Below are 18,821 nucleotides of genomic sequence, written 5' to 3' on the forward strand. Positions count from 1 at the left end.
CCTTATGCCTCAAAAATGACTATCCAAATTACGCATAACTTTATAACAGTTTTGCGTCATAATGGAAAGTCAACCAAATTATAAAAAATGGTTAATCCTCAAAGACTTTGTCTTAAACTGCGCAACATTGATCCACTTTCTAAAAACAGGAGACTAGAGCCTTTGGCATTATCCTAGGCTCTTTATCATCTTGCGGAGCAATCATGAATGTTTCCCTCTCAATCACCCAGTGATGACGTGGAAAATTTTCACATTTGCTACCACGAAACTAAGAATGTAGAGTATTCTGCTCTAATGGAGTAATCCATTAGTAGACACATCGCTCCCACTGTCCCTAGGATATTGGAAATTTCTTTCCATTCTCAACTAGGCTACATAGAGCGCTATGCTTGGAATTCTCCATCTTATAGAGTTCCGAAAACTCTATTCACGTCACCTTTACTAATAAAACTTTATGTGACTTAGTTACACTACCACAAAGCTGCTTACCTATATGCACATGACCCGGAGGGTTTGCATGACCGCATACAATAATGCGCCACACGACCCTTTGTGTTTACAAGACAGCATACAATAATGCGCTATAGAACCCTAGGTCTTAACTTCGCAATCTTATGAGAAGTAGAATAAAGATAAGCTGCTTAATGGTTACAGATCGCCCATAGATGGCTCTCTGCTAACCCATTACTCAAAATGGAGTGTAAAAACTGATATGGAGGGCACTTAGTTAGGGATATAGGCAACAAACTAGTGCAATTCCCAATTGGGAAACATTTTGCGCCATTATCTACCTAACATTAACAATATTTAATTCCTTATCTCTACTACACCAGTGTGTTGTTGAGTACTAGGAATAATCAATGTTCTAAGCATCCATCTCTCTTCACAGAGTTTTTCTGAAAAAATAACTCAAATAGATACTCGCCACCTTGGTCAAAACTAAAAGCACAAAAAACTCTTATCTAATTGATCTCGACCTCATATGTGCAATGTCAAAAATCATCTCAAAACTTTTGACTTATGGGAGATCAAATAGTCTTGACTCAGATGCGTATCGTAATCTATAAATGTGTCGAGATTGAGGCTTAGCAATTGTACCCTCACACATATCTAGTCACAAAATATCATAGTGGACTAAATGCGCCAAAACAAATGACCTTCTGCGGCTTTCCTACTTACTTGTGCGCACCCATTGCGAACAAAGTTACACATTCACATGAGAGCAGGATGTCATAAGCGAGTGGGCCCGAGAAGGCCTACTCAAACCATCGTGTCATCATCTCATTAATGTGATTAAGTATAATAAGCCACTGGTTCATGACCAATGTCATAAACTAATTCCAATCATCTTAATGTGTGAGTTCTCGAAGACAAGTTTTAAAGGTTTAGGCCCAACTAGGTAATGACTCACGACTAAGTCATATTCACTAGATCATAAAAAGGATGTCATGGAGATATCAACTGCGCCTAAGTCGCAAATTTAACTAGTAAGTGCTAATCCCCTGCACCTTCAAGTCAATTTTATTCTCCATACACTTTAATACATCTAGTTGAAAGATGACGATACTCCTGTTGCCATCTCTATTTCTCGCTTCATAGTTACTTGCAATTAATTCTACTATCCACAAGAAGGAGAGAATAAGCTATCAACTATGATAGCTCCTGAAGTAACTTAAGCGCGAATTAGGCTAAAGAGTCTAATTCAACACAATGCTCTTAAAAGCGATGCGTTAAATTCTTAGAGTCATAACAACCTTGTCAGCCTTAACCTTTTCATTACTATGCTGCAACGTTTGCACTTAGCGGTAAATGTTATTCAAAACGTTAGCCTAGTAAAGGAATCACACAAAGAAGCACCTCATCCATGTTTCACACTCAAGTGTGGAAACAGTAAGTGTCCACACTTAGACAAGTTGGCAATGCTAATAGATTTTGCAGCCACTAAGCGCTAATCTTTTCACTCAGTGTTAATAGATTTTGCAGCTTCTAAGCGCTAATCTTTTAACTTCACGTGATATTTCAACGCACACTATTATAGTGCATGAAATTTCGCTCAATCCACTCCCAATAATTGGGTAGAGAGCAAAACACTGCTCGTACTGGCTACTCGTCTTACACTTAATGACTAATTTATTTAAGCTCGCATTTCTTGGATGACATGACTCTTGAATGTTACTTCATCCAATGATGTAACATTATTTACAAGTCAAATTACAAAGTCAATCCGCGCAGCTCATTAGTCAAGATCATATACAGATCTATTGAGGGCTTACTAATTTCATAACTCCAAAACTCGCCAACCAAAACTATGTAGCGTGCCGCTAACTATAGCGCACACATTAGTTTTTATTGTGCCAAACAAGGCAACAAAAACACGGCGACTTTGAGTCATGTTTCCTTACTTTGGCTCAATTAAGGTTTGACCTAAAGTCTCCAAGACTTTTTCTCATCTAAAGAATGGGATTAGTTTGTTCACATTTGAACATCTCTACTAAGTCTAGGTCAACCAAATTAACTTCCATAAGCTAAATCAATTTAGAGAGAAATTTGCATTGGGATTAATTTGATTAACATAATATAATTTTGCCGCAAAAATCTAAATTAAATAGTGACAATATTACACAAGTCGCAAGATCGAAAATCCGCTATGCTCGTAATCATCTCTTGCGCCACAAGTGACAATTATCCAAAATTTAGTTTAATTTATGCGCAAAATATTGGTTTTCGGGAGTTAATCTACAAAGATTTCTCTCAACCGAATAACCTCCCACTGACTATGGCATATACAAAGCATGATAAATTCCATACAATAGCATTTTAATGTAAATCTACAAATAACTCATGCTATATTTATTTAATAATGGAATTCTAATAAATAAATAAATAATCATGCTCTTCTAATTACAACATATTACAAACCCAAAAAAATATGCTGTATTCAATATTTAAATTATGCCATAACAGAAAGTACATCATCCTGAAATTTTCTGAAATTTTCTGGTATTTTCTGGAATTTTAAATAACTAATTAAACACACATAAAATTAGAAATAAAAAATCCAGAAACTAGTAAACAGAAACAATATTCAGATTATGCCATAATTAAAATGTACATTGTTCTGAAATATTCTGAAATTTTTCTGAAATATTCTGGAATTTTAAATGACTAATAAATACACATAAAATTAGAAATAAAAAATCCAGAAACTGATAAAATGAGAAAATATTACCAGTAGATATTAAAACATTTCAGAAGTCCACAATAAAAATTTCAACCCCAGAAAATTATTTATGCAATACCAGCATCATTTTAAAGCATAAAAAATGAATTATTAACACAGAAAAAATATTTTTTATTTTCGTAAAATTTTCAAAATTTTATAGAATGTAGAAAAATTAATTCTGAGTCTAAGGGTACCAACCATGCTTAAAACAAAGTTATAACGAATAAATTATGGCCAATTAACGCAATTCAGAATTAAAAAACAAACAAACAGAGCCTTAGAGCCAAGCCAGGCGGGAAAAACGGCTCGGCTCGGCTCGCGGCTCAGCGCAACTCGGCTCAAGGAGCGGCTCGTCGCGCGGCTCAGCCGCGGCTCGGCGCTCGGCTCCAGCACGCGGCGCGCCTGCACGCGCGGACGGCGCGCGTGCGTGGACAGCGCCGCCGACGCGCGCGTGCGGGCGCGTGACAGCGCGTGGGCGCGCGTGACAGCGCGTGGCGCCCGTGGCTGCGGCGTGGTGGCGCGTGAATGCCACGCGCCGCCTTCCAGGGTACTGACTGGTCCGATTTTTGTACTTTCGGACTCCTTTTTCCAAAATAAAATCATTTATGCTCTTAAAAATGACATTAATGATCATAAAAATGAAATATTTTGGATCTCACTATCTTTTATAAATATACATATGATAAAAGAAAGCACGAAAATATCCATTAATGGCTCTGATACCAATGTAAATCAAAACACAAAACATGCAGCGGAATAAAGTGTTTAGATCATACCTCGTTTGATCTAAAACCTCGTGGATAAATCACGTGCTTCCATACTCAATCAATCAATCCCAGCAGTGGGGTGATATTACAATGGTGAATATCACCCACACAGACCACAGTGCAAAATGACTTTGATCGTTATTTTTGGGAGAGAGTCAGTATCATGGATAGAAACAAAACATACGTTGTTTCTCTCTTGGTTACCCATAACCATATATCAGATATATATTATATTTATCTCATTTATCCATTGGTTAAATGAGATAATATCTGATATCTATATCATCTATCCATATCATGATATGATAGATATATATCCTGAGTGGCTCATCCAAATAGGTTTGAATTTAAATTCAAAACCCATTTGGATGAGGTTCAAAAGGTTCTAAGGGTCATGCCACATGGGCGCCCAATTTCTAACATGAACCATACGCATAAAATAAGATCAGATTAATACAATTAAGTATACAAATTATGATAGAGCATTCTAATTAAACTAAGCAATTAGAAAATCACATTGCATAATTTGCAATCATTGAAATAGGGAGCAATTCCGCAACAGTTCCTAGTAACATTATACAAGTGTCTATATAAATCTATTCGATCAATTTCATAGAAAAAAATATATAGAAATTTGTTTTAAGCTTGTTGTTCATCTCGTGAAATTAATAAATAGATTTATGAAGAAAACAAAATTAAATATATACTAAGAACACATGCTGATAATTACAACTAAATTTCAACAGAAAAATACAAAACAATAACATGGTAAAGAAACCAAACCGAAGCCTGCACGGTAGCAGTTTCCTTAAAACAGATTTCGCCGCCTCACGGGTCGAGTGCTTGAGGAATCCCAGCGTCTGTCTCCCAGGATACGACGGTCAAAACCAGCTACGGCAGAAGTACTCTCTGTCTAGCTTAGCGAATAAAACAGTGGCAGTACTCTCTCACTGTAGAAATTTCTAGCAAACTGACTGAAAAATGGAAGAAACAATTTCTGTGTTTTAGACTTGACAGGAGGGTCTCAATTTATACATGTATGGAGGAGAGAGGAGAAGCCTCCAGCCTTTATGGCTGGTCATTAATGCACCATTAACCTCTGCAATAAAGGCAGGAGTTACAAACCCCATTAATGCGGGAGTTACAAACCCCATTAATGCAAGAGTTACAAACCTTATTAATGCTCTATTCAACTCTGTAATAAAGCCAAAAGTTACAAACCCCATTACCTCTTTCATGAAGCTAACTTCATGAGGCAATTTCTCATTCAAATCTCAATGGCTTTCGGCCACTCTATTTGTGGTGTAAAGATCTCATTGCAAAGTATCTAGACCCACTTAGACCCAACTCAATAGATGGTTGGGACCCACTTTAATATTTAATTAAAGTCACCAAAAAACCATTTTTTTTCCAACACTTACACCCTCTGAGATTTGGATTTAATATACATCACCCCCTGACGTTTGGAAAATTACACTAACCCCCCTGTCATTGTAATTATTTAGACGGAATGAAGATATTGAACTCATACATTCTCTCTTTTTTTGCTTTGCTTTACTTTTTTTTTTCCCCCCTTCCATTACTTTTTTTTTTAAATGTAATTTCCTCTGTTTTTCTACTAAGAGTTGTTACCTTTTATATAAGTAGGGGGTTTGTGAAATGAGACTATTAACCACATGGGTGGGAATGTAATTTCCAAAACATCAGGGGTGGGTAGTAATTGGACCAAACTTCATGGGTGCCAATGTAATTTATCCTTAATTTTATGTATGATGATCATTACGGTGAGGGAGGAACTGTTATGAAACTTTAAACCTCAGGGGCAATCTGTAATGAAACTTTAAATCTCAGGGAGGGGATGTAATTTTCAAAAGGTGATGGGAGGAAATATAATAAATATAAACCTCAAGGGGTGTCAATGTAATTTACCCATAATTTTGTATGTTTGTTTAGCACTACTCATTTGGTTTTGGAGGCAATTTTTAGTTTGAAAATTTTGTAATTTTAAAAATGTGGAATTTCACAGTTTAAAACATAAATACTGTTAAATTTCACAACTTTGAAAATTGAAATTTCACTCTTTTTAAAAAAAAAATATTCTATTTTATGATTTGTATGATTTTTATAGTTTTGATACAAAAAAGAAAATGATAATATATATTACAGGGAAACTATATGCACCCTTTTTTCTTTTTCTTTTTTGGGAAAGATGTACCATATGCACCTTATTATATGTTTTTGTGGTGTGTTACGTATTTTTATGGTAAATGATACATATTTTTTTGGTAGAAGTTACAATAGTTTGTTGTTTAGAAATAAAGCTACGTAACTTTATGATAATGTTACTTATTTTGTGCCTAAACCCTAATATTTTTTTTAAAAAAAATTAACTTTTTAGATCTACTTAATCAAGATATATTTAAAAAGCATATAATTTGTACAAAATTTTTTTAAAAAAAAAATCATTGAATATACATTTTGTGGTTAGAAAATGTGGGTAAAAGAAGTGTTTAACATTATTACCACAATAATGCGTAACACTAACAACAAAATATGTAATTTCATTTCTCAATCACAAATTGTCGTAAGTCCTACCAAAAAATATGTAACATTATTCACAAACAAATATAATATACACCACAAAAACATGTAATGAGGCACATATGGTACACATCTTTGAAGAGTGTGTATCATAGGATTTCCCATATTTACAACCAAGAAGTTTGAAATTCAGTTTCGAACACAAACTGTGAAAACAACATTTAAAATTTTTTTTTTTAAAAAAAAAGAAAAAAAAAAGGCAGTTTTTGAAAATAGTATTCACAAGTGTGAAATTTCACCCCTTTTTTTGTTTTTTTTTTTCTTCACATGATTTCTTATTTAAAGTATTCTACAGTGTGAAATTGAACAGCTCTTAAAAATAGTATTTACAAGTCTGAAATTTCACCTTTTTGTTTTGGGATTCCAGAAGGTGCAAATTTTACAATTTTGAATACTATTTTCATGTTATAATTATTATTTATTATACTTTATTGTCTTGTGATATTGCAATTTAAAAAATAAAGAAGATAGAAAATTCATTAAGAACAGACAACAAGTTAACTTTTGGTGCTTTCCTCTGTCAAAACAAATATCCTATGTATTAAAAATAAAAATAAAAAATACATATAATAGTTTACATAAACCACCAAAGATTTCATCCCACAGAACAAGGAAACTACTACACCAATCCTACATGTAATTTACACCACCATTTCTCTGGAGTCCGAATCCTCAAAAAGTAAAATTTTTTTTCTTTTTTTTTTTTTTTGAAGTGATTTAGAATGACTTTGTATAGCTCCTCAACTTTGATTAGCGACTTTTAACTTTTATAAAATTAAATCTAGTCATTCACATTCTACAAAACCCGGACTCGTTTCTTTCACCTCCTAGATCGTTTCTTAGCCCTTTTACCACCCGCCTCCGCTTCCCCACCACTACCTTCCCTCCCACGCTTCGTCCCACCCGCATCCCTCCCTTTCTTTGGCGGCCTTCCCACTCCCCTCTTCGACAGACTACTCTCCTCTTTCACCTGTTTTCCACCACCACCGCTGCCGCTGCCGCTACCACTGCCACTCCGCTTTGTCGTCACCGGCGGAGCCTCTTTCCCTCTCTTCTTCTCCTCTTTTCTCCCACCATTATTAGCATCACTTCCTTTGCTCTTCACCAGGTTGTTCAACACCGTCCCTTTCGACAACGGTGAGTTCCGTTTAATCCTCTTCAAAAAATCCGCTGCCCCTTGCTTTTTCACCGCCACCTCATTCTTCTTCTTATCAGCTGCTTTCAGAGCCTCTCCTTTCTCAGCTGACCCACTAGCGTTCTTCGAGCTAGGTTTCGTAATCCTTTCATGATCAATATCAATATCTGTACGGCCTTTGCTGCTGCTGCTGCTGCTCCTTCTGAAGCTCCTCGTACCCGTAACCGGCTTCTCTTTCATCTTCACTTTCGTCAGATTCTCTTTCTCTTCGTCTACATTCGCAGAAGTCTTCACCGGGGGCTTCGGATTCATCAGACTAGGTTTTTGTTTCTCGTTGGTTTGTTTCTCTGCCACCTTAGCTGAGATGGAACTACGTTTACGGCAGACTATTAACGGAACTGAAGACTTGTGTTTTGCCAACAATGAGTCGAATGTTTCTGTGTCGGATTTGGGTTTGGGTTTGGGTTTGTGTTGGAGTGCAGTTTTCTTTGACGGACCGGGTTCTGGTGAAGAATCGTACCTCTGGGTTTTCTTCTTCTTTATCATCTCTTTTGTGATGAGGTCGCGAAGTTCAATGGCGGCCACTGATTCTGGAGATGCCTTGGGGAAGAAGACGAGCGCATTGTTGACTAGGAGAAGGAGATCGCGGTGGAATTTGATGGTGGAAGTGGAATAGGAACCTTTGTCGAGCCTGTTTCGGATTGTTTCGAGATCTACATGGTGTCGGATCATGCTCTTGTACTCGTCTGTTTTCTGCAGTTTAATCCAAAATGGTTTGTTGGTTCATGATACATGCGTTCTAGGTGGAGGGAAAAACATGTGAATAACAACGTGGGCACAAATCGTCATTTTCAATATCATTATCAATACTGGTATAAAAGTTTAAAGCATGTTGGAGACAAAAATTTAACACAATATCATATATGGTAATGTTAGGGATTTAAAATATTTAGAAAGAATAATGGATAATTTGCAATTGATTAGATATGTGAATTGCAATATACAATAATTACATTTAAGTTACACATCCATCTTTTTGTTAAGAGCTGATTTGGTAAATGATTATTTTAATAAAAAATAATATAAAAAAAAATTCAAAAAACTTTCAATCCATCCCAAAAAAAATTAGCAATTCTTTCTTATTCATTAGCTAAAAATTTCTTTTCAGTCAGTTTATTTTTTTACACTTTTTTCAGAAAGATCCTTATATTTCGGAAGTACATCTCAAGCGACCACGTGTCGTCTGAAAGTGTTAGGACATTACTCTAGGAGAACCAAATAATTTCTACATAAAGTCAATTTGGACACTTACAAGACTAGCGACCAATGACTATCAGTGACCCTATTAATCATTTTAATTCTTCACCGTGTGAAAGGAGTTGTGAAATATCAAACTCTTCCACAATTATTGAATAATTTTAATTTCAAGTTTTATAAGTAATATTTATAATGTTATAAGATTGTGTTTGGATCATTTATTTTGGTAAAAATATCTAAGAAAATAAACGGTGAGCAAATAGTCAGCTGTTCACATTTTCTCAAAAAGGGATTCCAGGATCCTAAAATTAATAAGGGAACAAACTTCAATGTCTTATTGCGTGACTCAAGCTTAAGATTTTAAATTTTATTCTTAAATCTTTACCGTTGGTATGACTCGAAGGAAAAGAATAGGAAAGGAGAATCGCGTCACGTAGGACTCGAACCAAAACAATATATTTGATAGGAGAGCATCTCATTCATCATATTAAGGCCTCGTTTGAGAACAAGCTAATTTAGTAATTTTTTGACTATTTAGCTAAAATATGAGCTAAAAAAAATTAGTATGTTTGGGATGATTTTTTAACTTTTTACGAAAAGATGTGCAAAAAATAAAGAGAAAAAAGAATCTTTAACTTTTTAATATAGATTGTTGACTTTTTAACTTTTTTAATAATTTTTGACTTTTTGACTAAATGAAGTGGCACCCAAACCAAGCCTAAGTCCTTGATCTTTTATTTGGCTGACTTTAAAAAGAGAAAAAGGTTGGGTGAGGTCATATAAGCTGACTAGGGCCGGTATCACCCTAGAAAAGCCCGCCCAAGCTGGTCTGTGGACGTTTTCTTGTGGGCTGGGCCGAAGCCAAAAAGTTTCGTCTTAGCCCATGTTCTTTGGGCTTAGCCAATACGGGTTAACAACTTTTCATTTGGATTTTAGAATAATACACACAAAAAAAACAGGCCAATCTTTTGCATTTAAATAAAAATTAATTAATTAATTAACATGAGAATGTCGAGTCTTCAAAAACCAACTCATGTGAACTACATCAATTGAAGATTTTCTTATTTTCCATTTTCTTTGAGTGTATCACATATGTTCAACGTGTACTATAAATTGACCCTTAATTTTTGTGCGATCCATTGCCACGTCAATTCCACCAGGCACTCAATAATGGCTCAAATTGAAGACATGAGGAATATGAAGGCTATATTAACCTTAATGTTTGGATTATGAATTTTTTTAAAAAAAATGGTTGAATTATGAATTTGAGTATAGATTTAAAAAATTAAAGAAAAAAGTGAAGAAAATGAAGAAAAAAAATTTGCTCATATTTCATGCGCATTTATGTAGGTGTTTGGAAACTTGCTATTTTAATATGTTATTTTAATTTTTTGACTATTTTAATAGATTAAAATTTTTTGTGTTTGTAAAGATGATTAAATTTTTTTGTAATTGGATGTAATGTTTGTAAGTAAAAAAATAAAATGATTATGGATTTAATGTAACATTTTATTTTATTGGTTATTTTAGCCTATTTTATCTTTTTGAAAATTTTAGCCCAAATTAGGCATTTAGGCAAAAATTTCACTTCCCAAGCAGCCCCATTTCTCTCCACAAATCCTTATCTAAATTCTAAATCCAAACACAAGCTCAATGCTAAAGTTTTATGAGCATATAATCACATTTAGAATTAACTTTAGAATAATTTTATAGATACTAACATTTTTATTTAAAAAATTTACCAAAAGTATAAGTTATTAAATATGATGGGTTGAAAAAAAAAAAACTTAACATTCAATGATGATATGTTTTAATAAAAAATTTAGTAACAATTTTAATGCAGGTAGCATTACTTTTAACTTTATAACAGAGACTTCCCATTCAATTTCAAAATTTATCTTTAGTTTTGAATTTTCAAAAACTGTTTTTCGAGTTTTTGAATTTTTTATTTTTCATGTTTTGTTGTGTTTAATGATTTTTTTTCTTCATTTTTTTTTTATTTTTTAGATGCACCTAATCTAAATGTACATAAAAAGTAAAATATTCGTGAAAAAATCTAAAAAGAATTCATTAAATACAAAAAAAAAAAATGCAATAAGTTTGTGTATTTAGTGAATTTAAAAAAAAGAAAACACAAATTTTATATATTTCTTAAATATATCTGGAATAAATGATTCTAAAAAAAAAAAGATTTAAAAATTAACAATTCACTAAAATCTAAAGAAATACGAATTTAAAATCCAAAAATTATTTTTGCAAACTCCAAAACCAAACAGGAATGTAAAATGCTCATTTTCCACGTGTGCTTTTAGTGTGAGCAGTATTCAAATAAGGAACCCTCCCCCTCCCCCTCCCCCACCATTTAAGACGTTAGGTTACGATTGTTCTTCTCCTTTCCTACCAAACATGAATACATGACATGGGTTTTTCTTTTTCTTTTCTGGTTACGATTATTCTTCTTCTGTCCTACCAAACATAAATACATAATTATTTTTATTTTTTTTCTTTCTTTTTTTTTGGGTTGGGCTGGGACAGGAATGTCTATAATTGAGTTTTTTTTTTTTTTTTTCATGTTTTCTTGTTTTCATTAGATTTTTAAAATATTTTAAGTAAATTTGTTAGTTTTAGATGAACCAAATATAAACACTTAAAAGTACAATATTTGTGAAAAAAATTCTTTAAAAAATCATTAAATACAAATATATATATATATATATACATTTTCGTATTCTTGTATATTTATTTATTTTTTAAAATATTTATTCTCAAAAATTTTACTTTTTAGGTGTATCTAAATTAGATGTATACAAAAAGTTTTTTTTTAAAAAATTACTTAAAACAACAAAAAAATGAAAAATAAAAAAATTCATTTTCAGGAAATTAATCAAAATTAAACAAGTGACTGGTTTTCATTTTAAAAAAAAATGGCAGGCTAATGTGGGGTTTTCCAGATTACCTCTTATGGGCTAAAGAGGTTACGTTAACGAACGAGTTGGGCACACCCAACACCTAGGCCCAGACCAAGTATTATTTGGTTAGCCCAAACCATACCGAACAGGCTTAGGCTAGTCGCGTGTGGTCCAATTGGCAGCTGTGATCAAATAACAAAAAAATGCCATGTGGCACAGAATCAAATGGTCAAAGTGAGAAAACAAAAAAGTCTCACATTTGGTTAGAAATCTAAAAGACCGACTAGTAACTCAATCTTACGATAGAGGGAGACATTTAATAACTCAATATTAGAAATTTCTAATATTATTCATAAAAATAGATTAGCTAGTTAAGTACTAAAATAAATATAAAAAAATTAGTGCCACACGACATTTAGGCTCTGTTTATTTTAATATAAAATATTTTATTAAAAATATTTTACTTATTTTTCATTGTTTGGTTAAGGAAAAAACAAGTAAAACATTTTTTAAAAAAATATTTTTGCATCATTTTTTCAAAAATAACTTATCTTAAAAAACTTCGCAAGACAATTTTTACATAATTGACTCTCACTTACTACATTTTTCATATATTTAATATTTTTAAATAAATATCTTCACACATTCGAAAATCATAAATGACAATTTATTGAATCAAAATTTATCTTTCAAGTAATAAAATATTTTTATTTCAAGTGTCAATCAAATATCGAAAAGCAAAAACAAAAATATTTTTTTAATGTAAAATTAATTTACAAGAAAAATATGTTTTATGTAAAATATTTTATATCGAAACAAACGGACCTGTAACGTCAGAAAACTGATGATAGATTAACTAGATTAACATTGATACAAATTCAATAATCGAGAGATCAAATTGAAAAGAATTAGAATTTAACGATAAAAAATGATAATTGGATAATAATTTAAGAGTTTAAAATGTAATCTAATCATAAATAAATATATCCAAAAAAGAAAATGTCTATATTGGGATCGTACTCTGGATCCACTATGCACCAAGGCCTAATGTTTGGATTGTTTGATGGTCTGTTCTTACCAATAGGTTGAATAATCACGCATTTATAATTTCATTATTTATATAGAAATTCTTAAATTATTACATCATCTTAATTTTTTAAAGGCTAAATTATGCAAATGATCCTTATAATTTATATGATGTGTTAATTTGATCCTTATTATTTCAATTTATTCGATTTTGCCTATTAATTTAACAAATTATGTCATTTTAATCCAATAAATAACGGTTGTTAAGTTTGGTGAATTGAAAGTCTACACAATGTGTCAATTTGATTACTGTAGTTTACATAATGTGTCAATTTGGTCCATGTAGTTTACACAATGTGTCAATTTGGTCCATGTTTTAATTTGCTCGATTTTGATAGGAACTAAAGACACATTATGTAAACTATAGGGACCAAATTGACACATAATTTGACTTTCTGTCCACCTAGGGGTGTAAATCTGGCCCGCCCCGGCCCATGTTGGGCCTCGCGGGCTCCCGTCAAAATTCGGGACGGACCGGCCCACAAGCCAAAAAAATTAGACTCAAGCCCAAGCCCAAGCCCAATGGTATTCGAGCCTTAGGTGAGCCGACACAGTGGGCTTAGGCCTAGCCTCGGGCTTGGGTGGGCTTGACCATTTTTCTTTTTTGTTTTTTTAATTTTTTCTACCAAATTTTTATTATTTTGTACTAAAAAAGACACTGAGCCTTGGGCAAGCCAGGCTTTGGCTGGGCCATAAGCAAGCCGATGGGTTAGGCCACGAGCCGGGCCAAGCGAGCCAGGTTGGGCTTCCAAATGATGGCTCAAGCCCAGGGGCTCGGGCTCAGCTCGGGCCCATCCCGAGACATAGACGAACTTCGGGCCACGGACCATTTTTACACTCCTACGTTCACTACACTTAACAACCGTTATTTATTGGACTGAAATGACACAATCCATTGAATTAAGGGATAAAATCGAACAAATTGAAATAATAAGAACTAAACTGACATATCGTGTAAACTACAGAAATTATTTGTATAATTTACCCATTTTTTAAATTATAAAACATATAAATAGATCTCATAAATTATTGAGAAATATTATTTTATCTTTTTAAATTATAAAAATATTCAAATGAATCTCTTAAATTATTAATATATTTCACTTTTAGAGATCGCCGTATAAATAACCCTAGTTATTTGATTTTCATTCTATTTTTAACCTTCTCACCCATTATCAATTTATAAACCATAATATCAAGAAATGAAACTGTTAGTTAATAATTTTCAAAATTATCCATCTCACGCATAGTGAATCCAATCCTCTAAAAATACGAAGAAACAAGTGACTTTAATCAATTCCTAAAAAAAAAATTGGGTCAATTACAAACACACTCCTTGAAATTTACTTAAATTACAAATTATTTTTTGTATTCTAAAAATTACATAATGTCTCCTAATATTTCTAATTTCATAACAAATAAGTTTTTTTATTAATAAATTATCAAATTAATTAGCAGTTTTTAACAATGTTAAAACTTTTTTTCAATTAATAATTCAAATAATTTTATTATTGTATAGGTGAACAATTAAAATTTTCACTTTTTCAATTAATTTTGTTAAATAAAAAATTCTGACAGAGAGGTTTTTCCAAATCATAAGAGACAATTCGTATTTTAAACAAACTTCAAAGAGTGTACTTGTAATTTACCCAAAAGAATTAGAAGAACTCCAAATCACAGAAGTTGTAATCATTCCAAATTTTGTTACAAATACAATTAAAGTTGAAAAAAATTGTTTGATTTCAATTTTTAGAATTCACTTTTTAAAAATTTTTATTTTCTCGTTTTTCATATTTTTTGTTTTTACTGAATTTTTTTAATATTTTAAGTAATTTTTAAAAAATTTTAAACATACCTAATATAAATACATTTAAAAAGTATAATACTTGTGACATTTTTTTAAGAAAAAATTCAGTAAATACCAAACATTCAAAAAAAAATATGAAAATTCAGTACATTTTTCATATTTTTGTGTATTTATTAATTTTTTAAAATATTTTACTATTTAGATTCATCTAGTAAGATGCATCTAAACAAGTAAAAAAAAAAAACAATAATGTTCCGGACCCCCTTTCCCTCCCACCCCTTTCGACCCTCTCTTAACATGATTTGCCAGTTTTTCTTTTTCTTTTTCTTTTTCTTTTTTTTCCTTCTCCTCCAATCACCACCCGCCACGTGTGTGTGGGGTGGTGGGGGTGGTGATTGGAGGGGGTCTCAATCATGACCCCAAAAAAAATTGCTTAAAATTTAAAAAATATTCTCTAAAAATAAAAACATACAAAAAAATATTAAATTTAATTTTTAAAAAATTAAATTCAGAAAAGTGAAAACATTGGGAGCCACCATTGAAACTACAATTCAAATAGTGCCAGATTGCCAATGTCTATCAAATGAGTTTGAGTACCTATATACATAATTAAACCATAAAAAATAATAAAAATGTATGCATAAGGATATCATTGAGTAGAAATAATTTAATATTGTGTTTGAAATATAAATTTTGATAAAAAATTGAAAAATAAAAAAAATGTAACTAATATTTCATTTATTTTTCTATTTTTTAAATTCATAATTCAAATATAAGGTAAATGTCTCCAATCACCTCAGTTATTGTATTATTGATATACATTTTTCACATTTTTATTTATAGTTCAATTATATAAGTATAAATATTCTAATTTAGTAGGAGAAAAAAATAATTTAAGAAATCATTTGAGAAAAATAAAAATTGAACGAACAAAAAAAAAAATCAAGCCAAATGTCATTTCAAATTTCAGCAATATTATTTTTATCGAATTTGTTTAATTTAAATTCGAAATCTCTCGAACGATTCAAATGAAGTCGAGCTAAACAAATTATATCAATCATTAATCTTTAAATTTATAAAGTTAAAAAAGAAAAATAAAAAATTTTAAAGTGGACCAAGATACGTGAATGCCATGTACTCTCGTTACTCTATTAAATATTAGCCGTTGGATCATTTTCGGAATTTCAACATGCAAATTCATTTTGAACGATTAGCGATTGGACATGTAACAAAGTAGTAAATTACTAAGAAATAACGAAGCAAAGGTGGTCCCAATTGTTAGAAATCATGATACGGAAACGAACGGTAGATATTAGATGAGATTGGCGTGATGCAGCGTATAATTTGAAAGAGAGTAGTACTGGAACATACCTGGCTTTCGAGCCGGCGCTCGAACATCGAGCCGTGTTTGTGCGATCGGATAATATCTAGAAGACCAACCAACGGCTCCGATTTCACCGCTCCCCGCTTGATGGTGGTGGCGGGAGACACCACCGGCTCGTCTCCTCCTCCGCCGCTACTCCCGCCGGAAACTTCCTTCTCACGGTGTCGCTTCCTCGTCAAACTCGCCGTGCTCTGCACGTCGCTGCTCTCTTTTGTCCCTTCCTTCGATTCCCCCGCCGCCGCGGCCGCCATGTCCCGCCGCAACTCCGCCGGATCACCACCACCTTTCTCCTCCTGACTCGTCCTCGCCGCCGCGTGCTTAGCCACCGTATCCGTGCTATCGTTATACGAATCCGCACCGGCCGGTTTCGAATCACTCGATGCCGGATCCGGTTTAACGTCTCCGGCCTCGATCGCATCTCTCCGTTCTTCATTCACCGCAGCCGAATTGGACTCGTTCACCGACCGGTCTGAGCCACCGACGGCGACCTTCTCCGGCGTATCGGCGCCGTCGTTTTTTTCGTTTTCCGATCTCTCCTCCTTCAAATCCTTCTCCAGATCTGGTTTCTCGTCGTCGTTTTCGTTCTCCTTCAAGCTCCTTTCGCGCTCTTCCTCCAATCTCTTCACCTTCGACTGCAACGAACTGTTGAATATACAGATCGGACTCTCTCAGATCCAAACACAAATACATGAATTACATATCATTATGTTGTCTATAACACATACACGATTGTATATATTAAAATTTTTAAATTTTTAAGCGGAAAATTTTGAAAAAAATGAGGAGATTTACTGGATCGAAAGATCGTATCGATGAAGCTCTTGTTTGAGCTCAGCGACTCGGAGTTTTCTCAACTCCTCAATCCAGGGAATAGTATCAACCTCTTTGTCATCGTCATCGTCATCGTGTTCGTCCATGAAGCGGCGTTTGAGGTCGTAGTATTTATTTCTGCAAACTGGAGCGGTCAATAGGAGAGAGAAAGAGGTTCGGTTCTGGAGTTCCATGACGACAGAGTCCCAGTTCTTGTGGCCATGGCGTTTCACGGCGCACGCTAGCAAAAGCTCCTCCAAAGTAGTCCATTTCAGCTCCTTCTCTACCATGATTTTGCTTTAATTCAAACACTCTCATGTCCCTCCATTTGTGTTTTTTTAAAAAGAGAAGGCTAGGGTTTTTTTTTTTCTCTCTCTCTTTCTCACACAGCTCTCTCTCTGTTTCGTCGTCTTCGTTTTTTCTTATAGGAATCTCTGTATTCTTTAAGTCTTTACTCTTTCTTTTTTCTTTTTATTTAATTTTGTTTTTCATTTAATTTTTATAACTTTTGAATGGCTAGCAAAGAGGTAATTCATTCACCTTCGTTGCTATACATATATATATATATATATATATATCTCTGGAGTCTGATCTTGATTCGCCCACTAAAAAAAATTAATAAGTAAACACTATTTATTTTGTTTAAATATAAATTTTGAATAAAAGATAAATATTCGCATATAAGTTGATAAATAAAAATAAATTGTTTAAATATATTCAGTTCAGTTTTTTTTTAATAATTGTATTTTTTTAATTTTAATTTTTAACATTTGATTAAAAATTTATATATAAAAAATATAAAGAAAAAATATGCTAACCCACATCATTCAGATTTTTCTGAATAGATGATTGTGTAGGAGAAATTAAATTTATATAGTGTAAGATTTTTAAGAGCTTGTTTGAGAAGTTAGGTTTGGGGTTTTTTTTTTTTTTTTTTTTGTTAAAATAGTCACACAAAAATAGAATAGACTTTTTAGTCTAATAAGACAAAACATCACATCCAATCAATAATCATTATATTTTTTTCTCTCATAAAAGTTAAAAAAATCAAAAAGGTCATTCCAAACGAGACTTTTTAGTCTCAGGCTAAAATAATCAAAAAAATTAAAAAGTCAACTTACTTCCCAAACGAATCATAAGTAGAATAAATCTGAATCACAATATAATAATTCTAACTAATTTTTAAATAATTAAACTTAAATTCATAATATTGTTAAAATATAAATGACATGGGCTGAGATTTGCCTTGCGGTGTGTAAATAAAACTACCTGATCTTGAGCACGAAGCTCGTTTCCTTACTACTTTTCGGGAGAAATTCTATTCCCCACATTTAGGGGTTGTGTGGATGTCCTAAATAAGTATATTTTTTAACTTTTTATGAAATATGGATTAGGTTTGAAGTAATGTGATAGAGAGGTGATATGACTTAAACAAGATGATGTGATTTAAATAGAATAGTGTCTTTTTGACTTTTTTGATTTTTTTGAGAATTCCAAACTTGGCCTTAATGATTTTAGTGCACATCTTTTCTCAATACACATACCTATTAATTTGATTATTAATTAATTTTCTCAATCTACGCACTAAAAATTACAATTATACAATTCACTCCTAATAATTGTATACACACTACTTGATCCTCATTTCCACACACTTTTTAATGGAAAATGTTTGGTAGCTCAAATTTTTGTGGCTCAAATGGCTCAAATCTGTCAAAACGACGTCGTTTTACACTCAAAATCTGTCAAAACGACGTCGTTTTGACAGATTTGAACCATTTGAGCCACAAAAATTTGAGCTACCTAGCATTGTCGCTTTTTAATTGTTCCTACTACATTTGT

At 32.7% G+C, this 18,821-nt stretch overlaps 1 protein-coding gene across 2 annotated transcripts; it reads right to left on the reverse strand.

The window, feature by feature from the left end:
* Window positions 1–7,109: 7,109 nt before the first annotated feature.
* On the reverse strand, window positions 7,110–17,557 carry LOC114304755 (DNA-binding bromodomain-containing protein). Of its 2 annotated transcripts, none has more exons than XM_028249910.2 (3): window positions 16,962–17,557; window positions 16,157–16,811; window positions 7,110–8,479 (listed from the first exon to the last, which is right to left on the reverse strand). In XM_028249910.2, the coding sequence occupies exons 1-3, from the start codon at window positions 17,267–17,269 to the stop codon at window positions 7,412–7,414; spliced, it is 2,031 nt and encodes a 676-aa protein (XP_028105711.2). In that variant the 5' UTR covers window positions 17,270–17,557; the 3' UTR covers window positions 7,110–7,411. The 2 variants fall into 2 exon arrangements, with proteins under 2 accessions (XP_028105711.2, XP_082772183.1); XM_082916057.1 differs by having other exon boundaries at window positions 17,051–17,520.
* Window positions 17,558–18,821: the final 1,264 nt, after the last annotated feature.

The sequence above is a fragment of the Camellia sinensis genome, chromosome 2, assembly GCF_055761805.1.
Source record: "Camellia sinensis isolate YWXY chromosome 2, ASM5576180v1, whole genome shotgun sequence".
Classification (NCBI taxonomy): domain Eukaryota; kingdom Viridiplantae; phylum Streptophyta; class Magnoliopsida; order Ericales; family Theaceae; genus Camellia; species Camellia sinensis.

Excerpts from the sequence above, each read along its gene's own strand:
- LOC114304755 (XM_028249910.2), bottom strand. The coding sequence starts at position 17,269 with ATGGTAGAGAAGGAGCTGAAATGGACTACTTTGGAGGAGCTTTTGCTA. Across the intron at positions 16,812-16,961 it reads CGATACGATCTTTCGATCCA|TTCGTTGCAGTCGAAGGTGA; the intron begins GTAAATCTCCTC and ends TATATTCAACAG. Across the intron at positions 8,480-16,156 it reads AGCGCCGGCTCGAAAGCCAG|AAAACAGACGAGTACAAGAG; the intron begins GTATGTTCCAGT and ends ATTAAACTGCAG.